This window comes from Lynx rufus, unplaced genomic scaffold (genome assembly GCF_022079265.1).
Source record: "Lynx rufus isolate CCGP_SWC_20201006 ecotype Redwood Valley unplaced genomic scaffold, mLynRuf1.p SCAF_13, whole genome shotgun sequence".
NCBI lineage: Eukaryota > Metazoa > Chordata > Mammalia > Carnivora > Felidae > Lynx > Lynx rufus.
The window spans coordinates 43,806,702-43,832,574 of NW_025814827.1; the positions used below are offsets into that span (position 1 = coordinate 43,806,702).

The 25,873-nt window shown below is 39.9% G+C and overlaps 2 protein-coding genes across 2 annotated transcripts in view; one reads left to right on the forward strand and one right to left on the reverse strand.

The window, feature by feature from the left end:
- Window positions 1-60: 60 nt before the first annotated feature.
- On the forward strand, window positions 61-14,249 carry TOX4 (TOX high mobility group box family member 4). Its single transcript, XM_047075423.1, has 9 exons — window positions 61-151; window positions 363-431; window positions 6,182-6,424; window positions 7,265-7,525; window positions 7,878-8,108; window positions 9,633-9,713; window positions 10,112-10,855; window positions 11,831-11,994; window positions 12,722-14,249. The coding sequence occupies exons 1-9, from the start codon at window positions 146-148 to the stop codon at window positions 12,780-12,782; spliced, it is 1,860 nt and encodes a 619-aa protein (XP_046931379.1). The 5' UTR covers window positions 61-145; the 3' UTR covers window positions 12,783-14,249.
- Window positions 13,955-25,873, reverse strand: part of METTL3 (methyltransferase 3, N6-adenosine-methyltransferase complex catalytic subunit) — a 14,299-nt gene continuing 2,380 nt past the window's right edge. The window contains exons 2-11 of the mRNA XM_047075424.1: window positions 19,646-19,863; window positions 19,147-19,551; window positions 17,844-18,019; window positions 16,636-16,852; window positions 16,223-16,410; window positions 15,813-15,851; window positions 15,520-15,628; window positions 15,331-15,396; window positions 15,079-15,191; window positions 13,955-14,185 (exon numbers count right to left, since the gene is read on the reverse strand). Of these exons, the coding sequence (XP_046931380.1) occupies window positions 14,074-14,185; window positions 15,079-15,191; window positions 15,331-15,396; window positions 15,520-15,628; window positions 15,813-15,851; window positions 16,223-16,410; window positions 16,636-16,852; window positions 17,844-18,019; window positions 19,147-19,551; window positions 19,646-19,863 (1,643 nt within the window). The 3' untranslated portion in view covers window positions 13,955-14,073. The remainder of the gene's footprint in view (window positions 14,186-15,078; window positions 15,192-15,330; window positions 15,397-15,519; window positions 15,629-15,812; window positions 15,852-16,222; window positions 16,411-16,635; window positions 16,853-17,843; window positions 18,020-19,146; window positions 19,552-19,645; window positions 19,864-25,873) is intronic.

Here is a 25,873-nt window from a genome sequence, read left to right on the forward strand (position 1 = left end):
CCGGCGCGACTCGCAATAGCCCCACGGCGCTCCTTCCAATCAACGGAGAGCGACGCACGTCCTTGCGGAAGTGACGGCAGTCCGAGTCCGGTGGGGGCGGTGGGAGCGATGAGGGGACTGAGACGGTGGTAGCCGTTGTGTGAAGATGGAGGTAGGAACCTAGCATTAAGAAGGCTGGCGAGAGAGCGCGGCCGACGGGGTTGAAGCAGAGGCGGGAAGCCGGGTGGAGAGGCGGCTGGCGGGAGGGGAGAAGAGAGCGGGGTTTGGGGAGCGTTGTCAGAATGTCGGGCACAGAATCCGTCGCTCCAAGCTAACTCCTTACTCCCCCTAACTTATCCCCGCGGCTTTCTTTTGGTTTCCAGTTTCCCGGAGGAAATGACAATTACCTGACGATCACAGGGCCCTCGCACCCCTTCCTGTCAGGGGCCGAGGTGAGCACGAGCTGCCGACGCTGTGGGGGGAGGGCCTGAGGCAGCGGTGGGGTTGGGCGGCGGGGAGGAGTGCGTGGACGCGGGTGCCCGGGGGCTGGGAACCAGGGACCGCGATTGGTGTTCAGAGAACAGTTGCAGCTGCTTCTAGAGCCTATGAAGACTAAGGGGAAGGCCCGGGAAGCTGCTGTCATCAGAAAAGCAGGACTTTGGAAAGAGTTAACCCATCTCAGAGTGATTTTGGATTGGAAGACAGGGTAGAATTGTTTCCTTTCATTGGAGAGAAATAAGAATCTTGGGGGATCGCAGCGGGAGGAAAATATATAAGATAAATCGGGGTGAGGGAGTTTACTTAACTGGTGCACATGTGTTCATTCTTGAAACTATCTGTTGTAGGGTGTTTATTTCGCTTAAATTTCCTGCTCAGGGATTTTTTTTAAGTAGTTATGTTTACCTACAAGTTTGTTTTGCTAGTGACAAGATGAAAGGAAATAATTGCCAGAAAACGTGAAGGGGGTTGAGTACAACATGTGTTTGTTTGCCAGTGACTCAGAGTTCGGGCAGGTTACTACTCCTTTGTCACAAATTTCCTAGCTGCCGAATGGCTGTAATAATAGTTTATGATGTTGTGATGTAGAAATAATGGTTATGGTGAAGTGCTTTTTAGTATTTGTGAAAAAGTTTTGCTTAAAATACTGTCATAAGTTCCTATCACTTGTTTAGGCAGGGTGAAAGAGAAAGATGTGGAACAGACAAAAATAAATTTTCCAGTCTTTGAAAAACTGCAGTCTTGAGCTTTCCAGAATGTTTTTTGAGGATTTTAATATTTTTTTTTTCCCAAAAGTGAAGTGAATCACTTCCATCAGTTTTTTCGATTGCTGTTGAATATGCTTATCCTGTAGTAAACTTTAATATTTTCATGGACGAGAACTAGATTGACAAGGCATAGTTGCTAGTTTAATTTCTTTATTGCTATTATTGCTTATTATTCTCTTAAGGAGGGGAAAGTGAATCAAATGAGCGACAAATTTAGAAAAAATTAAAAAACTGAAATCTCCTTGGTGCTTTCCAGTCTCATTGCCAGTTTCTTCTGAATGATACCTCCGTGGTTTAATTTCATTATTTGGAGTGTTGTAAACCTCACATTGGCCTCATCCTCATGAAAGTGCATCATTGCCAATTTCTTCTGAATCAGATTTAAATTTAGAGTGTGGTAAATTTCACACTGGCCTCCAGAAACTTCCCAGGTTTGAGTGTATCCTTTGTTTCTATGACTTTAAGAACTAAGAAAACAAAACTATTTTGCCAAGAAGCTCATAATTAAATTTCAGTATCTTCCTTTAGCTTAGGTCTCTGTCATTGCTAACAGTTGTTCTCATTACTTATTCACCTTCCCTTCCCCTTTTAAATTTTTTTTGAACTACCCCAAATTTAACTTAGGTGATACTTAAATTGTTTTTTGGAAAAAGTGATATTTATGGTTTGCTTGCCAGAAAAAGATAGATGCCCACAAAAATACTAACCATAAAAAAACCTGGAAAATTGGACCTCATTGAAACTAGGAACTTCTTTTCATCAAGACATCATTCAGACATGAACTAGACACACCACAGAATGGGAGAAGATATTTTAATACACATATTTTAATACACATCATTTTCAGAATATATCAAATGCTTATGTAGAGTAAAAGGAAGAATCCAACCTAAAAATGGGTAAAAGACTGAACACACACTTCACAAAAGAGGGTATCCAAATTGCCATTAGGCATATGAAGGAGTGTCATCGTCATCACTCACCAGGGAAATGCCAGTTAAAATTATCATGAGTATGACTGTACACCCACTAGAATGGTTAAAATTAAGAAGACTGACAATTACAAGACTTTGCAAGTATGTAGATAACTCTTAATCATTACTGAGGTAAGTATAAATTGGTTCAATCGCTTTGGAAAACTAGCAGTATCTACTAAAGATAAACATATACCTACCCTGTGACCCAGTTTAGTTCTACTCCTTGAGGTATACATGAGAGAAATGAGTGCATATATTAACCAAAAACATGTATGTTTACAGCAACTTTAGTCATAATAGCTAAGCACCGGAAACAACCCAAATGTCTATAAATGGATACATTTGTAAAAAGGAATACTACACAGCAATAGAAAAGGTCATCAACTACGAATAAATGAACCTTGGGTGATATGAAAAATATATTGTTGAGTAAAAAGCCTGACATAAAAGAGTAGACACTATATAAGTTTGTTTTTTAATGAATAAAGAATAGACAGTGTCACGCTATGTTTATAGAAATCAGAATAACAGTACCTGTTGTGGAAAGGAGAGAATATTGACTCAGAAGGAGCATAAAAAAATCTTTTAGGTAGAAATGTTCTGTATTTTTATCTGGGTGGTAGTTAATTGGATGTCTACATGTGTAAAAATTCTTTGAGCTATATACTTTAAATTTGTGTATTTAATGCAAATTATACCTCAATAAAATAAGAAATAATAGTAAAAATTTCTAAAGAGTAAGTATCCAGAGAGGAAGGCTTAGCATTTGTTACAATATTGCTTGAGACAGGAAAGTTATACTATCTGAAGAGAGTTTAATCTGTCTGTTTCCCTCATTCAGGTTGGCTCTTACATAATGATACTAGGCTTTGAGCACTTAGAGAAAAATAATATAAAGATACCTATTTTTAATTAGGAAAAGTACTTATAATATTAGAATCACTTAATTATTTCAGGCTGAATAGTTAAGATTTTCGCTCCTATAGCACTTTTTAGAACAATTAATTATTTTAATGATACATAGTGCCAGTGTATCTATGAGTAAATAGGTGTTGGATTAAAATAAGTTTCTTTAAAATGAATAATCTACACAAACTACTTAAAGAAATAGTGGGTTGTGTGTCTTGGCATGGGGAAATATGAAAAGAGAGAGAGATCATGTTTTTATTTTTTGGTCCTCTAAATAGCTGAGGATCCTTGTTTATAAACTATAATTCCCAAACTGATTCTTACCTCAAAAAGACCCACAAATTTAACACAAAGGGAGAAAGCTGAATGAGAGGGTAGCTACATCATGTTCCTGTTTTCTCCTTTTGTGTTGAAATTATTTGTTTTTATTTTAATATTTGCTACAGTTGTATCTTTGTTTTATATGTGAGTTATGTAGTAGACCCACTAAAATAAAATAACTAGATATCCATTATTGGTTTTTTCCCCATAATGTTAAAGGTCATTTGTGGTAGTAAAAGAGATTTAAAGTGAATCTCTTGTGTTTATTCTAGCATGTGGTTTACCCCTCTGTATTCTTGATCATTGCTATTATTTTACTTTTCTTATTTAGGGAAGAAACAAACACATAAGCAAAACAAAGCCCCCCTCCCCCCCCCCCCCAAAAAAAAAAAACCATTAAAGCTATGGATACTGAATAGAAAAGCTGTTTCCACATTCCAGGGGGTGGTGCATAGAAAGAATGCCTTGTTGATTTAATACAGTGGAATCTCTGCATGTCTGGTTTTTTAGTGTTATCCATGAGAGCAGTCCAGATGGTTTATGAAGGGTAGTCCTTTGCAGAACACTGGTCTCTTGTTTGGGATATGAATTTTTATTCTTTTTAGTTCTTTTTAACAAATAGTATCATTTTCACATCTTGGCAGAGTTGCCTTTTTATTTGTTCTGGTAAGCAGAAAAAGATAGGCATCTTTTGCTTTGCTAAAGCAATCTGTATCTTATAAAAAAACTGAAAACTACCATTATACAACTATTAATTTAGTATATGTTTCTGTGGATCCTTTTTCCGATCCCCATAACTTTGTTCACATGAAAATTTGGTAGAAATCTTTGTACTCTCTTCCTGAAAAATGTCACATGAACCTACGTAAACTAAAATTTCAGAAAGAGTAAGTTAAGAACTTTCACGCAGTAAGAAGAATTGTAAGCTGTGTACTGAAAAATGTTTAGTTTTTGGGGGTAGATTTTAAGTTTTTCCTTAAGAACTGCCGGCTCCTATGTTCCTTGTGCCACTCTCATGTTATATCCTAGACAAGTACCAAATTTTTACCATGTTAAGTAAAATAGTAAGGATCTTAGAGAATGAAAATGTAGAAATGTAGCTATATACATATTTTTGTCTTTTAGGAAACTGTTTTCAGTTTACCAGTAAGATTCAGAAAGATTAGGCATTTCACAGACATACTTTTTCCCCCTAGTTTCTACTAGCTGGAAATACTTTTTCTAACAACGTCTTCATTGAAATCAAAATGGTGTAGCACCTGGCTGGCTCAGTCAGAGGAGCAAGCAACTCTTGATCTCCGGGTTGGGAGTTCAAGCCCCACATGGGTGTAGAGATTACTTAAATAAACCTTAAAAAAATAAATAGTGATATTACTGAGACCCTTTGTGGGTCTATAAAAACCTTGAGGAACTCTTAAAGAATTCATTGCTTAATCATGAAAAAAATGTGGGTACCTATTGAATTTGATCAGAATCAGTTGATATTTACTATGCCATGTGTGGGCTGATAGAATTTAAAGTTTCTAAAATTCCATTTATCTATGATAACTGATTAGTAGGTCTCAAGTTAATAATAATTAGGATATTAATATTGTTAATAGCAATGGTTAATAGTTATTAAGCAATTATAAGGCAATGTGATAAAAGTTTTGTTACTAAATCCCATTAATTCTCATAATAACAATATAAGGAGATTGCCATTACAACTCTGATTTTATAGATGAGGAAAACCCCTTCAAAATCATATAGTAAGTGGCAAAGCTGGAACTTGAACCTAGACCTTCTCTGACACCAAAGTCTCTTGCAATTATAATGCTCTTGCTGCAAACGTCACTAATTTAGTTTTTTAATGTCTAAAAGGAACCATGGCATTTAATATATTTTCATTCAGACATTAGCCTGTCGGCTCCCTGAATGGTGGATCCATTCAGTATAAAAAGAGTATATTACTATAGTTGAATTCAGAGGAAGGGATTGAGTTTTATAGCCAGCTAGAGTACTCTTTTTCTTCCTCTCTTACAGAAAGGCTGTCAAAGCCAGATTAAGAATCTATTAGAGAACCAATTTGCCTTTTGGCTGTAGCTCTTGTGAAGGTTTTTCTCCTGAGTATTAGCTTTATCTTGGCATTGTTGGGTTTTCTAAAAATGCTGTACAAATGGGAATCTTAACTGGTTGTTAACATCATGATCTCTAAGATGGAACTCTTAAGTGTAGATATTTTAGAAGAGCATATCATTCCCATGACAGTACCTTTTAGGATTTGCTTCAAAGGAACCTAAAACAACAGTCAAAAGTATAACTGGTTGACATTGAATTTCTGTGGTCTAATAGTTCAGGTGTATAATTGCAAAACAACTGCTGTCTATTAGAATCTTTTGAGAGTTTTTAGGCGTCATAGGCAAAACAATTTATAAAGACTGGGTCCTTGGACTAGTGGTGCCAAGAGAGTCACTCATTAGAACCGTAAGCATGATAGGACAATTGATAAAAACAGATTACAAAACTGAAAACTGTGATTTATACTGGCAGCCTTGTAAGTCATATGACCAAAGGTATGAGGAAGAGAGGTTTATTTGCAAAATTAAATAGGTCCAAAGAAACTGATAAAAAATAGGATCCAGGCTGAAAAGAGGTACACTGAGAAACTTCAGTACCCAGCCATGTTCTTCACTTAGCAGTATGCAGTTCCTCCTCTTCCCACTAATTTTTTTTCCCTTTTTCCCCCTACAGACATTCCATACACCAAGCTTGGGAGATGAGGAATTTGAAATCCCACCTATCTCCTTGGATTCTGATCCCTCACTGGCTGTCTCAGATGTGGTTGGCCACTTTGATGACCTGGCAGACCCTTCCTCCTCTCAGGATGGCAGCTTTTCAGCCCAATATGGGGTCCAGACATTGGACATGCCTGTGGGCATGACCCATGGCTTGATGGAGCAGGGCGGGGGGCTCCTGAGTGGGGGCTTGACCATGGTAAGGGGCAAGACATTATCAAGCTTACCCAGGCTCATGGGCATGATGTTAAGGGAGTTAAAAGTGACTCTCTCTTCCCTACTACACTTGGGTATTACTTGGTTCTCATTCTGTGGTTAAAGGCTCACCAACAAAGACTTAATTTCCCTTGAACGGAATTTATCATTTGAATCAATTTTACTTGAAAACTAGTTTTAAATTATAAAACGTCCTGTGTTCACCCTAATATGAAAAGGATTGTGGCTTTGGGGGGAAAAGGTTTTTTTCCTTCTATTGTTACCTTCATAGCCCAGGATTAAAATGTGAGTGTGGTAGCTAGCATGTTGAGAGATTTATTCCAAAACAGTCTGAACCAAATGTATTAATTGTGGATTAGTATGTGTTAAAAATCAGTGTATTGGGCTTCCAGCACATTTCATCAGTAGCACATCTTCACACTATATTTGATGCCATACATCTCTAACATTGGCCTTATTTACTCTTGATTGCCTGTGTATTGCAACTTTAAAAGCCACTATTGTAGGAGAGTACAGGGAGGAAGTTTTTCTTTACCCTATGTGTCATCACCACCTCCAGATTACTGAATAACTTATTTGTTCTTTAAATTATCCAAAATTAAGACTTCTCTGATTAGTTTTTATTTTGGAACAGGATTTTGAATACAAAGAAGTGACTTTAATAATTTCTGTACTTTATTATATGTAGACAAATTATTTGTTTAGTGTTTAAACGATGATACAGTTTGGGTAAGCAAGAGTATAAACTGTCCTGAATTCAGTGGGGGGAAAGAGTGGTGTTTTTTTATATTTAGTGTTTAATTAGTCCTTCTGCTTCTCTCAGGACTTGGACCATTCTATAGGAACTCAGTATAGTGCCAACCCACCTGTTACAATTGATGTACCAATGACAGACATGACATCTGGCTTGATGGGGCATAGCCAGTTGACCACCATTGATCAGTCAGAACTGAGTTCTCAACTTGGTTTGAGCTTAGGGGGTGGCACCATCCTGCCACCTGCCCAGTCACCTGAGGATCGTCTTTCAACCACCCCTTCACCTACTAGTTCACTTCATGAGGATGGTGTTGAGGATTTCCGGAGGGTGAGGCATTCCCTGCCAAAATCAAATCTGCCATGATATTCTGGGATAAAACTCTTGGCATACAGAGCCTACTCAGTATTATTTGCTCCTGCCCTGCCATCTCCTCTGCTCTTTTCTGGGTATGGGGTCCTGCCTCTCAATCTACAGTTTATAATGCTTTTCCCAATCCCCATTCTAATTGGTCCTCACATACTTTACTAATGTCTTAATCCTATTGCCTCTTTTTAGCATTTCTGAAAATTACATCCATGTGCCTAGTTAGTTCCCCCGTATAAAAGTCCTTTTCTTACAGTTCTCCAGACATGATCCTTCCTTCTTCCCCCTTGTAATTCTCTCTTTTTTTTCCCTACAGCAAATTCCCAGCCAGAAGACAGTTGTGGTGGAAGCAGGGAAAAAGCAGAAGGCCCCAAAGAAGAGAAAAAAGAAAGATCCTAATGAACCCCAGAAACCAGTTTCAGCATATGCTTTATTCTTTCGTGACACACAGGCTGCCATCAAGGGACAGAATCCCAATGCCACTTTTGGGGAGGTTTCAAAAATTGTGGCCTCCATGTGGGACAGTCTTGGAGAGGAACAAAAACAGGTGAGCAAAACATGGAGGATAGTGGATAGTGAATGCTTTAGAAGTTTTTTCTAAACTTTTTTTCTTTAAAATTTTTTAATGTGTGTTTATTTTTGAGAGAGGGACAGCATGAGCAGAGGAGGAGCAGAGAGAGAGGAAGATACAGAATCTGAAGCAGGGTCCAGGCTCTGAGCTGTCAGCACAAAGCCCGACATGGGGCTCGAACTCACGAACTGTGAGATCATGACTCGAGCTGAGAGCTCAAGTCAGACACTTAACCAACTGAGCCACCCAGGCTGCCCTTTCTAAACTTTTTTAAATGCTCTTATTTCATATCAGCTCTGTTTATAGCATTCATAGATCATACTTTGTCTTAGAAGTTGCAGCCATCCACTGAATCCAAAATACCCATCTAAAAATTAATAATTTTTGTAAAAACACCAAATCTAATTTTACTAAAGCCCCCTTTTTTTTTTCTGTCAAATTAGGCCATTCCTCGGTAACCTGCAGCTCTAAAATCTACTACCTTAAGTTTGAATTTAGGGTTTAGTTTACATTTTTCACATTGGTTTAGTATAAACTTGAAAACTATAGTTAATCTCTCTAAATTTGATATGGATTTTAAAAATAAATGAAAATTATACTACATGAGATACAATTAAAATTGAAGATGGCTATAATTATCATTACCCTACATTCCCCAGGTCTTATGTCAAAGTCTGCTACTTAATTGAAACAAAAAGCTAAAATGTATTATAACTTATAACAGTTATCTATTGCTGCTCAACAAACCACAAATTTAATAGCTTTAAATAGTGGCAGTTTAATATTTGTTGTGATTCTGTAAATTGGTTAGATGGTTTTCCTGGTGTTCTTGCCTGGGCTCATTCTTGTGATTGTAGCCAAATGACAGCTAGTGTGGCTGGCCAAGGTGACCTTGCTCCTGTATCTGACAATTTGGTGCTACCTGTTAGCTTAGACAACCTGATTCACATAGCCTCTCATCCTTCAAAAGGCTAGGCTGGCTTGTTTATAGTATGGCTGACTTAGGAGCAAAGTCTGTCTCCCTCACTTAGGCCACATTCTCATGGTCAAAGCAATTCATAGGGCTATCCCAGATTCAAAGGAGGGGAAAGTAGGTTTCAGCCCTTGATGGAAGAAGTATGCAAGATGGGAGGAATTCTTGTGGCCATGATTGCAAATAATTTGCCACTTTCCTTAAGGGAGAATGTACTTGTTAGGCTAAGCATACTCCTGACCTTACATAATTTTTGGATCAGGTTTTTATTATAAAACTGGTCATGGTTTGGTGTTGCTTTAGAAGTATAGTTGCTCTGGAAAGGTTTGCTGATTGGCTGACCTTCAGGTGCATGGTCACTAGAAAGTTTGCCATGGAGGTTGTTTTGATTACTAGCTTCCAGAAGTGTATTCACTAAAAAGAGTTGTAAATATTTAAATGAGTTGTCACTCATTGATAAATAATATAGAATTATAGGTCTTTTCTAGGAGTATGGGGAGTTTTTAAACAGCCTCTCTTTCCTATAGGTATATAAAAGGAAAACTGAAGCTGCCAAGAAAGAGTATCTGAAGGCTCTGGCTGCATATAAAGACAATCAAGAGTGTCAGGTAGGAGGGTTATTTAAACCAATAAAACGATTTTTGGAGCTATTTATTAGCAGTTATAAGAAGTAAATACCACCAAAAACCTGTGTGACTTGTTACTACTATGCAATATTAAAAGCTCAAAAGTATAGAACAGGTTCCCTGTTGTTTCCATTATAAACCTTGCCAAAATCTTTCTGAGTTTCTCCCCCTTATTTACTATTACTCCCCACAGTTGCTCTTTTTTCTTTCTTTTTCTTTTTTTTTTCTCTTCTTTCTTTTTCTTTCTTTCTCTTTCTTTCTTTCTTATCAATCTGTGATGTGTCTTTTCGTGGGAGATGATTAGAGTGAATATGTTCTAGGGAACAAAGTAAATCTCCAAATGACTTTTTTTTTTTCTTTTCTGGGGGGGTTTTTTTTAGGCCACCGTGGAAACAGTAGAATTGGATCCAGTACCACCATCACAGACTCCTTCTCCACCTCCTATGGCTACTGTTGACCCAGCATCTCCAGCACCAGCCTCAACAGAGCCCCCTGCCCTATCCCCTTCCATTGTTGTTAACTCCACTCTTTCCTCCTATGTAGCAAATCAGGCATCTTCTGGGGCTGGGGGTCAGCCCAATATCACCAAGTTGATTATTACCAAACAGATGTTGCCCTCTTCTATTACTATGTCTCAAGGAGGGATGGTTACTGTTATCCCAGCCACAGTGGTAACCTCCCGGGGGATCCAACTAGGCCAGACCAGTACAGCCACTATCCAGCCCAGTCAACAAGCCCAGATTGTCACTCGGTCAGTGTTGCAGGCAGCGGCAGCAGCTGCAGCTTCTATGCAACTGCCTCCACCCCGACTACAACCCCCTCCGTTGCAACAGATGCCTCAGCCCCCCACTCAGCAGCAAGTGACCATTCTGCAACAGCCTCCCCCACTTCAGGCCATGCAACAGCCTCCACCTCAGAAAGTTCGAATCAATTTACAGCAGCAGCCACCTCCTCTGCAGATCAAGATTGTGCCTCCACCCACTTTGAAAATGCAGACTACCTTAGTCCCACCAGCTGTGGAAAGCAGTCCTGAGCGGCCTATGAACAACAGCCCTGAGGCCCATACAGTGGAGGAAACCTCCCCTGAGACAATCTGTGAGATGATCACGGATGTAGTTCCCGAGGTGAGCCTCTATTTTTAAGTCTTTCTCTAGACCAGTGTAAAAGTTTAATTATTTCAGTTGATCGAATAAAGGTGGAGGTTGCTACTAGCATTTAATGCCTGGCAACCAGGAGTACAGACATCCTGTAGCAGTTCCCTGAGACTGTGACTTGTCCTCCCCACGACAATCTGTAGTGTTCTTGTGAGAAATATTTAGGAGGCTCTGCTGTCCCAGACCACTCCTTAACTAAGTTGAAGTCATGATGCCATTCTACTAGAGGGAACACAGCCTAAGCATAGAGTTAGCGGGTGTCTATCCAAGGATCCTAAACTTTGGAGATAAAAGTTCTTCCATATCTCTTGCCTCTCGCCTGCTTAGCTTGATGTTTTAAGTGGGAGGATGGACAGGGGATATAGCTAGAAAAAAATTGGTTCATATCATGGAGTCTTTCCAAAGAGACACAGACAGGTGCCACTTACCCTAGTTTTAACTTGTACATCACCAGTAGTCATTTTAAATAAAATGTGAGTCTGTTTTGAGACTCTAGCTCCACAATTAAGGAAGCAATCATTTTAAAGAAAAATCCCCCCCCCCCCATCAGCAGAAACTGTGAATCTCCCTTTTTCTAATGGCACCACATTTTGTCTTCTCTTAGTCCTCCCAATCTTAGTTGAGGTAACCCAGACACTATGCACATTGTACTTTTGACATTTTCAAAGGAATATTATTCAAGTGTGGAACAAAGTCAGTGACAGATGAAATTAAAGAGTACTAGCATGTGGCCAGCATTCCATCAAGAATCTTCATGTCAGTCTGCTTGACAAAGTTCTAAAGCTGCATAAAGAAAGGGAGACCAGGAACTCCTCTATTAGAATTCTGCCTCCATATGTGAAGGACTGTAATACCTGCTGCTCCACTGGGTTCCAGAATGCATTTGACTAGCTGGTTAGGTAAGTAGTAATCTAATTCATTTTTGGTGCTCTCTTCCTCTCACAGGTGGAATCTCCTTCTCAAATGGATGTTGAATTGGTGAGTGGGTCTCCTGTGACACTCTCACCCCAGCCTCGCTGTGTGAGGTCCGGTTGTGAGAATCCTCCTGTTGTGAGTAAGGACTGGGACAATGAGTACTGCAGCAATGAATGTGTGGTGAAGCATTGCAGGTGAGCTTATAGTTCCCCTTTGTAGAATTCGGATATGACTAAGTTAACTGTGTTAGACATGGTAACCCCGAGCATGGGATCAGGATCACCTGATCTTAAGTAGACTAGACTGCTATACAGATGTCTGATTGTAGAGGCAACTGGAAAAGTTCCCCTGCCTTAAGGAGCTTACTTACATTTGCCATGTAGACAAAGATGATGTAATTAGCAGTTTTCGCTTTTTGCTTATATCACATTGTTACAGATGTTCTTTTAGTTACATATGCCCTTTTAAAAATGCCACAATAAGCTGTTAGTGACTGTGAATATTAGCTTAGTATCTCCTTAGATCAAATCCGACCTCTCAGGGAATTAGAATTTGAGGAGGAATGGTAAGTGGTAAGTACCACAATAAAGCGCTAAGTGTGGCAGGAGTGGGAGCAGGGGAGAGGTTCTGAAGATTTTGCCCGTCTCCCTAGTTTTCCTGGGATTTACCTATACCCATGAAACAAAGCACTGGTATTTCCTGAGTCAAATCCTGTTCAGTAAATTAGGATTGCCTGAACCTATCTTTTAGGCCCACTGCCCTTATATTCCTATTGGGTGATACCATCTCTTCTTAATGCTATAGGAAATTATCCAGGAAGTTATTTATGACAGAGTTCAAAATGACTGTATCTTTAAATATACATATATATATATCTCTAGGCTGTAATTCTGAGTTTATGTGTCTCTTTTTCTCTCTTAGGGATGTCTTCTTGGCCTGGGTAGCCTCTAGAAATTCAAACACAGTGGTATTTGTCAAATAGTCCTCCCTGTTCTCCAAGCCAGTGAAGACTTACCTGCTGGGAACATGTCTAAGAGCCTCTTTTTAAAACACAAGCTGGGCTTCTGGTAGTGCCTGATCTCAACCCATGATGTCATTCGTGCTTCTCCCCTTTCCTGTCTCTTCAGCCGGGGCCATACTATGGAGCAAGGCCATTGAGTTTGCTGTAATCTGGAATTGCTTTTTACTTTCAAGTACAAGCACACATAGCAGTGATAACAGCAAAGGGTGAAGGGTATATGAACAAGCAGAACATAGGGAGGGCTGGTGGGGGGGTGGGGGGAGGATTGTTTGAGGAAACTTGTTGGTGTAATTGTCATAGGACTTGCCTAAACAATTATTAAAATGATGGGAGCACACTCAGCTTTGAGCCTAGGAGAATCCATTTTAAAAGGGATAAAAAAATTGCATTAGAAGTTACCTCTTAAACAGGAATATTGCTGTCACACCTATTATATATATTACTTTGAGAAAAGTTCTCAAAAGAACAGGCACATTGGGCTGTGGGGAAAATACCATCGTGTAGGAGTTTCTTATTTATTTCTCTTTACAAATATTATTTCTGTAGTCCATGATCCTCCTCACAGTTTGAGTGTAAAAGGCAGAACTCTATATCCTTAATATAAGAGGTTTTTCTAAAGTCTAAAGTTGTGTTCACTTGTGTTTGATAAAATATCTTTTAAAAGATAAGTTAGAGATGTTTTCACTTACATAATACATAGGCTAATTATCTGTACACCCTAGGTTTTCAGTTAAATCTAATCTAAGATGTGCTTGTCTCATTTTCCTTGGAAATAAGCTAAAAAAAAAAAAAAAGGACGAGCAAAGCCATAGTCATAACAGAATAAACAAATGTTTAGAGCATGAAGGCCCTGGTAATGATAACCTTAAGTAAAATCAAATCTTACCTTGAGAAATGCTGTCCCAGAGAACCCCCTTCTTGATTACGATGTTCACGAAGTACTAACTGCTAATCACTTTGATCCTATGCAGTATAATCAACATTTTAATGCTTTCTATCCATACGTTGATTTAGTTTGAACCCTTACAACAACCCAGTGAGGTAGGTAGTATTCCCAGCTTACTTATAATACTGAGGTAAGTTACACAAGATCACACACTGTTGAGTTGAAGAGCCAGATTTTGACCTTGAAATCCCAACTACAATACAAACTTTTATTTAAATAAGGAAAAAAGCTATTGTACAAATATTACTCTTCAGGTACAGCCTGCAGAGCCATGGCTGTAGATGCTCAGCTCTGTAAGAAGTGCGTCTATAGATTTTTAGGTTTAGAGATGATACCATCTGGATACCTTTGCTTGAACCTGGCAACCACATCTGGATCTAGTAGGTGGATCCCATCCAGTTGGTTTCCAAGGGTGATCCTGAAGCAAGGATAAAGGGGCAAACCAAAACATCCTGGAATTAAAAGGCTTAATATTGTTAAAAGATGCATACGTTTTATTAAGGCTGCCTATAATTTCATCAAATATTCATGCCAATTCTTTTAAGACTTTAATACTAGAATAGTATATGGTAGTATGACTGGTTAGGAATTGGGCACAGATTCTGGTGTCAAAACAGGCTGGATCTGTATTACTTAAGAGTTAATAGTAAGAACAGCTAATTCACAGAGTTGCTGCCAGTGAGTATTCTTCGGATAAGTAAAACACTAGCAGCATATCTTTCAAGGCTCTACTAACAAGATGAAAGATATTAAAACTGTTGACAGATTAAATGGATTCTTAACCACCAGGGGGCAGGTTCAATATATCTCATAGAATAATTGAGGAAGATCTTTAGTGGGCACCCTGGAGAGCAGTGGTTTGAGTCCTAAAACCTGATGGGTTTCCAGTGAATGTTGCAGAAGCCCCATAAAACAGTTTAAATACAGGAGCACCTGGGTGGCTCGCTTAGTTAAGCGCCCGACTGCGCTCAGGTCATGATCTCCTGTTTCATGAGTTTGAGCCCCACATTGGGTTCTGTGCTGACAGCTCAGAACCTGGAGCCTACTTCAGATTCTGTATCTCTTTCTCTGCCCCTCACCCACTCATGCTCTGTCTCTCTCTCTCTCTCTCTCTCTCTCTCAAAAATAAACATTAAAAAAAATTTTTTTTAATAAAAAAATCAAACAGTTTAAATACAAGCTCAGGTGGCTTATGAATCCTCTGAAGTCTATATTTAGACAAGTGGCATATGAGGTGAAGTTCTACTAATATGTGTCCTTGACCATAAACACTTTGGCTCTTGAGGGCTAGCAGGTCTCTGGTCGCCTTACCAATTGGGCTGCACGTTGTGTGGTCGTCCAAACAACTCAATCTTGCGAGTGCCAGGGGATAGTCTCTCAATCATGCCATAGATTTCATCTGGTTTATGACTGGTAGAACGAACCTAGGAACAAGGTCCAAGTTACTTTTAGGTTACCAGAGATTCCAATTCTAGCCCTTTTCGTTTATGATCAAATGAGAAAACCTGGAACACCCCTGACTTGAATAACATGGAAGGTCTGGATGCCTGGAGAAGCACATACCTCAGCTACGATCACATCACAATCCAGACCCTGGTTGAAGCCTTGGGGATTTCCTTTGACACCAACCTGCTCACCACAAAAAACATATTACCTTATGATACCACAGCATTTGAACTTTTCCTCAATAAGAAGTCCAACCAATTTCCCTTTTTGTTCCACCTCTTGTACTTGGGCCCCCTTGTCGCTCACCAAGCAGTGTTCTTTCCCATGGTTCAACCAGTGACCCGTACGGCCTGTCCGGATGATGCGTTGCAGTTGATTTGTCTTCACCCAGATAATTTCATCTACCCGTTCATAACTGTGGAATATACAAAAGAGAACCAGGGCTTTAATCAGGCTTTCACAGTTTAGAGGTAGTACCATCTACTCTACAAAGGCAAAGACTCACAGGGAATACTTGGAGAAGGGAACACATCTCAACTACAGCAATTACATTTTTATTTCCTTCAAAAGAAAGCAACACAACAATGATCACTACTTACCCCCAGAGGTTCAGACATTCTCTGCCCAACTCCATGGCCCTAAAAAGAAAGGTTAAACAGCTACTTCCATGCCCATATATATTTATCCCTTCAAGGTATCTTGTGTTTTCAGTAGATATTCAGTAAACATTTACATGCAAGACACCATTAGGGCAACAGGATGGATCGAAGAGTGAAAAGATGAAACAGTATCTACTCTCAAAGGCCTTACCTTTCACAAGGAACAAATGTAAAATTAAACAGAATTCGAGGTATCATTTGTGTTAAACAGGAATTAGGGTCTCAGGAAAAAAAGGCCAACTTAGTCATACATTTAATAGCCAGGCTAGGAAAACCCAGGATTTTATCCCCACCCAGAACTCACTCTGTACTACATCTGCCCATACCTACATATCTTTGAACTGCATTACCTGCCTGTGACCCAGAGGAAGAGAAAGCCATCATCCTGAAGTACTGGTATGTTGAGCCTGCGCATCTCATCATCTGTCAGGGTCCCATAGGGCAGCTCCATGTGAATATCCCAGGGTGGGTCAGCCATCACAACTGCAAACTTGCCCAAGATACTGACGTCCAGGTAGCGGATATCACAACAGATCCACTGCATGAGGTGGTATTTGGTCATCTTTCCTTCCTTCACTCTGAGATTCATGGCCCCAGTCCCTCTTTTCCATTTGATTTTCCTATTCCCTTATAAATATGTATATCCCACACCATTCCCAATCAGCAAGATAGACTGCTGATTATACCTGCTTTTCCTACATGGATGGCTGCCCTACTCATACAAGTTCCTAAGTTGAAAATAGTTTTCTGAGCAGACAGGTACCTGAGGAGGGAAGAGTCGATCTGCATTCGAGTCACCTCCGACACTCTGTGTAAGAGCAAGCTCCTGGCTAGGTGTATGGTCTTTGCTCCCAGGAGCCTCAGAATCCATGCAAGCATCAATTTCATAGTGAACGTATTTGCAGGTATCCATGTGGAAACACGTGTTAAGGAAAGAGCAGTCACCTAATGATTCATCAGTGTGTTTATTGATGATTCGTCTGGGAAAACAGAAAGGGAGAATGAGAATCAAGACCGTGTTCCAGGGGCACTTGGACGGTTGTTGATTAAATGTCCGACTTCAGCTCAGGTCACGATGTCACAGTTCATGAGCTCAAGCCCCCGCATCACGCTCTGTGCTGTCAGCGTAGAGCCCGCTTTAGATCCTCTGTCTCCCTCTCTCTGCCCCTCTCCTGCTCATACTCTCTCTCTCAAAAATAAACATTAAAAAAAAGATGGTGTTCCAGAATTAGATCCCATAGGTCAAGTTCCAAATTGTTTCAAACTCTTGTCTTTTATTACCCTCTCCTAATTTTATTTTTAGAGCTTCCTCTAAGTTTTCAGAGAAAAAAGGCAGGTGATATGGAAATCCATAATTCACACTAAAGAGTTTTAATTCCTCTCTGGGCAAAGACAACTTTCTTATTTTACAATAGGAAGGAAGGGCTTGCTGATTAGAGCTGCATAAAATGCCGACCTAAGAGCCCAGGTTCCTATTTCTCCTAAGATCATCCTCCTCCCAGAGAACTTTCAATGGGGCTCAAGAGTTGCCTTCCTATTGCAAGAAAGGGGCATTTTTTAAAAATCTCACATCTATTTGGGAGTGCAGTCTGTGTTCCCTCCCACAGAACACTACTTCTGAAAGCATACCTTCAGAATCTGGGGGGGTCTAAGACAAATCATTAAAACCATTTAATAACAGGAGCACCTGGATGGCTCAGTTGGTGAAGTGTCGGACTCTTGATTTCAGCTCAGGTGGTGACATTGCGGCTCTGTGCTGACAGTGTGGAGCCTGCTTGGGATTCTCTCCCCACCCCCCTCTCTCTCTGTCCCCCTCCCCCACTGTCTCTCAATATAAACAAACATTAAAAAAAAAAAAAAAAACATTGAATAATAGGATTAAAGACAGAATCCCAGTAACAGGAAGGAACGTCCTGAAAATGGATGACTGCTTCCAGGAGACCCACCCCACCTCTCCCCCTCCCAAGAGACCTGAAGTGCAGCTTGCGACAGGGCCGATCAGCATCACTGGCTTTCATGCACTCCTCCTTTGTTCCATAGTCACAAAACTCTTGTACTTGGGCCCGACCTCGTGAGCGAAACTTTTCAACAATGGATTGTTCCTTCGCTGTTGTTGTATTTAATAACTCGAGGATCTCCTGACTGACCTGTGACAGAAGAAGCCTTGGACTTAAAAGGGTTTGCAGATAAAATGATCCCTAAATCACCTCTCCAAATTCTACCTGACAAATGTCCTGTTGTAAGGGGTGAATGAGCTAACCTAAAATGGGAAAACTAGAATCCTAGGAGAAGAGATTTGTCATGGGTTCAGTTCTTTCTCACAAATCCACATTTGGGATGAAATTAAAATATAAGAAGCCTGGTTCCTACTGCTAAGCATTAAGCTAACTTCCCTTCTCCAGGAAAGCAATCCTTCCCTCCAAAACCACTTATATTTATATAATCAACACACAGTGCTAAGCACTTTACTGTTTAGCTCAGTCTTTGCAACAATTCTAGAAGGGAGGTACTCTGGTTATCCTTACGTTATAGATGAAGACTAAGGCTCAAGAGAAGTTAACTTGTTCAGATTCACACAGCTAGAAGTAGTAAATGGATAAGAACTCATTTGGGTCTGATATTTATATCAGAACCACAGTAACTGTGGTCACACTCTTTAATCATCTGTTTCCATATTAATAGTCCATGTAACTACCTTCCAGTATTCATCTCCATTCATCTCCCTCTATTTCTAAATTTGGATTCCTCTTCTCTTGATCTGATGATTCTTCCAAACAGATCCAATGACAAACATCCTCTAAATCAGTTTCTCAACACTGGCATTACTGACATTTGGGGCTAAGTAATTCTTTGTTGTGTGGGGATTATCTTACTATGATTGTAGGATGCTTAGCAACATTGTTTGTCTCTACCCACTAGAATGCCTGTAGCACTCCTCTGTGTTGTGACAACCAAAATGTCTCCAGACATTGTCAAATGTTCTCTGGGGGGAGCAAGGTGGGGGGCAAAATTATCCCCAGTTGAGAACCACTATTCTAAACCCTCAACTCTAAGAACTGCATCTTGCTTGCCCTAGGGGTAAAACCCTCCCAATGAAAACTATAATTCAAAGTGTATGTGTGAGGGGTGTCTCGCTGGCTCAGTCGGTAGAGCATACAACTCTTGATCTTGCAGTTTTAAGTTCAAGCCCCATAATGGGTGTAAAGATTACTTAAAAATAAAATCCTAAAAAACAAAAACATGTATGTGTGAAAGCATTTCCATCTACCCCTACCTTCTTGCTCTGTTGTTCCTTAGTAGACTGTTGGTTCAGAAGGCTCTCTATCTCCAGATCAACATCTGAGGCAGCATGTTTCCTTGATTTCTTGGCTGGCTCCTTGGTTGCTTCTGATGCTGAAGAGGCCAGACCAGAGGCCAAAGAGCTGGCAAAAGCAGCTACCGTGGTTGAGTCCTGCTCTGCACGCCGCTTCTGCCCTGTGATAGTTCCTGCTATTTCCCCAGGGCCCTTCTTTTCTGCCACAGCGCCCATCATGGCAGAGAGCTTGGAATGATCAGCATAGGTCACAAGAGTGGGATGTGCATCATCTTGTAAGAGACCTCGTTTTACCTCAATCAACTCCTGAGCTGCAAACTTCTGTAGTAGGCTTTCCACCCCATCTTGAGTGGCAGGGGCATCTGGCTAGGGAAGGAGAGGAAAGGAAGGCAATAAAACACTGACCATGAACTGAAGAAAAGAAGTGGCACATCCCAACCCTGTCTTATCAGGTCATTACCGTGGAGATGGCAAGACGGATGGACACAGCATCAGTGGGCAATGTTAAGGCCAGATCAGAGAGGTGGTGCAGCAATTTCTTCTCTAATTCAGGGTCTGTAGCTAGTTCAGGAACTGCTGAAGCTGTACTGGGCTTAGGGCCACCAGAAGTGGGTGCAGCAGGCACTGGACTGTCACTACGGAAGGTGGGAGACAGTGCTGCCTCTGGATTTCGTAGATCTGGGAATGAAGAAAAGTGAAGAACATGAAAAAGGGCAACCACGGTAGGCCTATACATTCCTCAGGAGTCCAATGCTCCAATAGTCACAGCACACAGTTCTTTCATTTCATGTAGAAAATCCTCTGACCAAATTTAGCACTAGATAACCTTTCCTCAATCATACTCAAGTGTTCACTGCTTTGTCAAGATAATCCTGAATTTTCTGGGAACCTCTTACCTTTCCTCTACTGAGTGAGAGGTGTTTTCCTAATTCCTGTCCCTGCTGTGTTTCAAAAAAAATTAGCAGCATGGTAGATTTCTATGTCCATACCACCTCCCTTTAGTCACTCTAAATGACAACTGATATAATCAACCCAAATTTAAAAGCCAGGAATATTTTCAACAACCTAAAAACTGTGATCCAATCTTTTGAGGAATGGAGTTTGAATTTTAATGAATCAAGGCCACTGGACATCAGAGGGTATATAAAATGACAGTGTTGGGGCGCCTGGGTGGCGCAGTCGGTTAAGCGTCGGACTTCAGCCAGGTCACGATCTCGCGATCCGGGAGTTCGAGCCCCGCGTCGGGCTCTGGGCTGATGGCTCAGAGCCTGGAGCCTGTTTCCGATTCTGTGTCTCCCTCTCTCTCTGCCCCTCCCCCGTTCATGCTCTGTCTCTCTCTGTCCCAAAAATAAATAAACGTTGAAAAAAAAAATTAAAAAAAAAAAATAAATAAATAAATAAAATGACAGTGTTGAGGATAAGAAAGTGACTTTTTTTTTTAAAGATTTTATTAATTAACTTCTACACGCAATATGGGGATCAAACCTACAGCCTTGAGATCAAGAATTGCATGCTCTACTGACTAAGCCAGCCGGGCGCCCCTAGAATACGACCTATAACACTCAAATACAAAAATCTTATAAAATTTTGTGACACCCTGGTCACCAAATGATACTTCCTGACTGTATTTCTATCACTTACCTTACTACTTCACAAGCTGGGTAGCCATCATAACCTTAGTAGGACTTAAGAACTCAAATCAGGACAAAATATTACCTTTAGGAAAGCTTAAAATCTATGATTATTTAGTTAAAATACAGATGGGAGCATCTGGTTGGCTCACCAGTAGAGCATGCAATTCTTGATCTGGGAGTTGTGAGTTCAAGCCCCACGCTGGGTGCAGAAATTACTTTCTTTTTAAGTTTATTAATTTATTTTTGAGAGAGAGTGCGCGCACGTGCACATGCAAGTGGGAGAGGGGCACAGCCAGAGGAAGAGGGAGGATCCCAAGCAGGCTCCACACTGTCAGCACAAAGCCCAATGCAGGGTTTCAACCCATGAACCATGAGATCATGATCTGGGCTGAAATCAAGCATCAGAACCTCAACCCACTGGATCACCCAGGCGCCCTCAAGAGATTATTTAAAAATAAAATCTTTAGGGAAAAAAAAAAAATACAGATGAAACACCAAACTCAGGACCTGTATCAGAACTCTGTTAAATTAAATATAAGATATAAGTGGGTCATTATTTTACATTTAGAAATATTTAAGTTACTTAAACATTTTTACTCTAATGGAATTTTTAGTAAAATTTGACTCAGAAATTCCAAGGGTGGGGGGGTGCCTGGGTGGCACAGTCGGTTAAGCGACTTTGGCTCAGGCCATGATCTCACAGTTTGTGGGTTCAAACCCCACTTTAGGCTCTGTGTCGATAGCACAGAGCCTGGAGCCTGCTTCAGATTTTGTTTCCGTCTCTCTCTGCCCCTCCCCCACATGTGCTCTGTCTCTCTCTCAAAAATAAATAAACATTAAAAAAAAAAATTTTTTTTTTTTTAATTCCAAGGTAAATGGAGCTGAACTATACCAAACACCTTGCTAGGATACATTTTATGTAAAAATAAGTTATAATCTATTTAGAAAACAGACTTCACAATTCCATACTACCCGGAAATGTTAAATAACTCACAGAACTTTCCTTACTTTGCTTATGATTCCTTTATGTTCTGCTGAATCTTGGAGAGTAGAACTTTTGCCAGATAAACTGATACAAGTCCTTTGTTTTGTTTGGCAAAGAGATATGTATACATGGAAGGACCATTGAAGCACTTTGAAGGTCTAGATGAGAAAGAATTCAAGAGCAAGGAACTTAAGCTAAAAATACTTCAGAAAGAAAGGGGCGCCTCGGTGGCTGTCAATTGAGTGTCTGACTTCAGCTCAGGTCATGATCTCATAGTTTGTGAATTCGAGCCCCTCTCTCAAAAACAAAAACAAACATTCAAAAAAAATAAATGAAAGAAAGAAGAAATAAAAGCGACAATTATTATTAGCTTACTTGGAAGCCTAAGGGCAAAATTTCTGCACTGAACAGGATTAAACTAGTGAAGTCCTTGGGATTCAGCGATTCAAGGAATCCAGTAAATTTGAAATAAAATACCCCAATTACAATTTACACTAGGATAATACGCTGAGCTTTTTCTTTTTTAATGTTTATTTTTGACAAAGAAAGAGAGAGCATGAGCAGGGAAGGGGCAGAGAGAGGGGGACAGAGAACCTGAAGCAGGCTCCTCAACGGACAGTAGAGATCCCGACATGGGGCTCTAATTCATGAACAAAACACAGGACCCAAACTGTGAGATCATGGCCTGAACTGAAGTCAGATGCTTAACAGACTGAGACTTTTTTCAAAAAAATCAGTTAAGCTTTAAAAGTTTTTGAAGTAACCAAAAATTTCTTTCATTAAGCAACCTAACTAAGCACAATCAATGATAAATATTAAGGCAGAGGACACACAAGGTATTTTAAAATTAGGATTTCAGGCATTACATCCACAAATTGTTTTATATATTATATACTGATATAACTCATCATATTTTTGTTTTATACACTGTATACAAATATAACCCATTATACATTTTTAACTCACAGAGTATGCCAAAGGGAGCAAATCATATAAGTTACTAAACCAAAAACTCTGATTATAGAACATGGGGCTAAAGGAAGATATAGGTAAGTTTTTTGGGTTTTTTTTTTTTTTTTTGGTTTTTCTGAAAGTGAGAACAGAGTTTATTGAAGACACAGAGAGAGAGCAGATAGAGTGTCCAGGAGATTCAGAAAGGAAAGGAGAGGACAGTGAGTCTCCAGATGTAGTTAAGTTTTCAAACAATACTCAGTATATAGGTCCTTTGTTATGTAACTCTGCAATGTTGAATATTTTAGGTAAGCCATAAATTATCCTTTACCTCTCCCCCTTAATTCATATTCAAACTTTGTGCCAGGTACCTTACATATGCTGCTTCATTAGTAAGAGATTTGTTTTTAAAAAAAAAGCCCTAACAGGGCATCTGGGTGGCTCAGTTGGTTAAGTGTCCAACTTCAGCTCAGGTCATAATCTCGTGGTCCATGGGTTCAAGCCCTGCATCGGGCTTTGTGCTGACAGCTCAGAGCCTGAAGCCTGCTTCAGATTCTGTGTCTCCCTCTCTCTCTGCCCCTCCCCTGCTCACACTTTGTCTCTCTCTCTCTCAAAAATAAATATTAAATTTTTTTTATGTTTATTTATTTTTAACAGAGAGAGACAGACAGATTCAGAGACAGAGCATGAGTGGGGGAAGGGGGAGAGAGGGAGACACAGAATCCGAAGCAGGCTCCGGGCTCCGAGCTGTCAGCACAGAGCCAGACGCGGGGCTCGAACTCACAGATTGTGAGATCATGACCTGAGCCAAAGTCGGATGCTCAACCAACTGAGCCACCAGGTGCCCCTCAAAAATAAATATTAAGACAAATAAATAAACATAAAAAATAAAAAAGATGTAACAAAATAATAAATAAATGAAATATTTAAAAAGCCTAAGCTCCTTATAGATAATCCCTATTACACCTTTTTTTTAAACCACCTTAAGAAAGATATTAAAAAATAGGGGCTCCTGGGTGGCTCCATTGGTTAAGGGTCCAACTCTTGTTGATTTCAACTCAGGTCTTGATCTCACATCAAGCCCCTAGTCAGGCTCTGTGCTGGGCGTGGAGCCTGCTTGAGATTCTCTCTTTCCCTCACTCTGCCCCTCCCCTGCTCATGGTCTCTCTCTCTCTCTTTCTCTCAAAATAAATAAACATTTTAAAAAAATGTTTAAAGAGGAGCCTGGGTGGCTCAGTTGGTTAAGCATCCAACTCTTGATTTCAGCTCAGGTGATGATCTCACAGCTTGTGAGATGGAGCCCTGAATCACGCTCTGCGCACTCACAGCATGTGAGTAGGGCTCAAACCCACCAACTGTAAGATCATGACCTGAGCCGAAGTCAGACCCTTAACCAACTGAGCCACCCAGGCGCCCCTAATACTTGCTCCTCTAAAAAGTAAGCTGGTGACATGATTCTGATTATGAATCCTTGTGTTAGTAACACCTCCTGGCAGTATTCTTTTCATAGCATTCAAGACATTAGAGCTGAAAATACCTTTTAAGGTTATTGGGAGGAGAGGCTCATGTTTAATATTGAATTTCCTGAAGTCACATGCAAATTCTTGCATGTATATACTCATTTGGGGAAAAGACTCCAATGTTTTGTCATTCTTAAAATGGCTTACTGGCAGAAAATGACTAAGAACCCCTGGATTACAACTCCTTCAGAAAGTATTTGTTCAGTTATTATTTCAGTACATTTACTGAGTGCTTCCACTATGCTGGCAAGTATGTTAATACTCTGCCTCCAATCCAATGAAAATTTCTACGTGCTGTGTTCAACAAAGTAGTACATAATACTTGAGCTTACTCTTGGGTTAAAAGCTCCACTGACGATAAACAAAATACTATTAGCTCAAAGACCTAAAAATATGGCCAGTCTAGTAATATAACTTTGTATGTAAATTATACTGTCATTAATTATACATAGCCAGTCTACTAATTTGCTAAACTATGTTAACATCTATATGCACATCTTCAATCCCACTGATGAAATATATTGAGCAGTTCATATATTTACCATGTTCTAAGCCTGGCCAAGTCCATTTTGTTTCAATTAAAATATAATAAAAACGTATTCACAGTAATAATCTTCATTTCCAAAAGCTGTACATTATTTCTACGGAAAACAATGTGGTGGTTCCTCAAAAAACTGAAAATAGAATTACCATATGATCCAGCAACTCCACTTCTGGATACATACCCAAAAAATCTGAAGCTGGATCTTGAAGGGATATTTGTACACCAATACTCACAACAGCATTATTCACAATAGCCAAAAGTTAGAAGCAACCCAAGTATCCACCACCAGATAAATGAATAAACACTGTACAGACATACAATGGACTTTTCTTTGGCTTTAAAAAGAAATTATGACACATGCTACAATAGGATGAACCTTATGGATATTATGCTAAGTGAAATAAGCCAGTCACAGAAAGACACATATTTCATGATTCTGTTTACATGAGGTGTCTAGAGCAGTCAAACTCACAGAAACAAAAAGTAGAATGATGGTTGCCAGGGACTGGGCAGAAGGAGAAATAGAAAGTTATTGTTTAATGGGTACAGAATTTCAGTTTTGCAAGATGAAAAAGTTCTGGAGATTGGTTGCACCATAATGTGAATATATGTCAAGCCACGGAGGTGTAAACTTAAAACGGTTAAGATGGTAAATTTTAAGTTTTATGCCACAATTGGAAAAAAAAAAAGTACTTAAAAAATGCCAAACTAGAGGCATCTGGGTGGCTCAGTTAGTTAAGCATCGACTTCCAATGATGTCATGATCTCATGGTTCCTGAGTTGGAGCCCCACATTGGGCTCTGTGCTGACAGCTCAGAGCCTGGAGCCTACTTCAGATTCTGTGTCTCCCCTTCATTCTACCTCCGCCCCGCTTGCACCCTGTCTCTCTCTCTCTCTCTCTCAAAAATAAATAAGCATTTTTAAAAATTTAAAATAAAAATAAAAATGCCAAACTAGGACACCTGAGTAGCTCAGTCGGTTAAGCATCTGACTCAATTTCAGCTCAAGTCATGATCTCACAGTCGTGGGACTGAGCCCAGAATCAGGCTTGGTG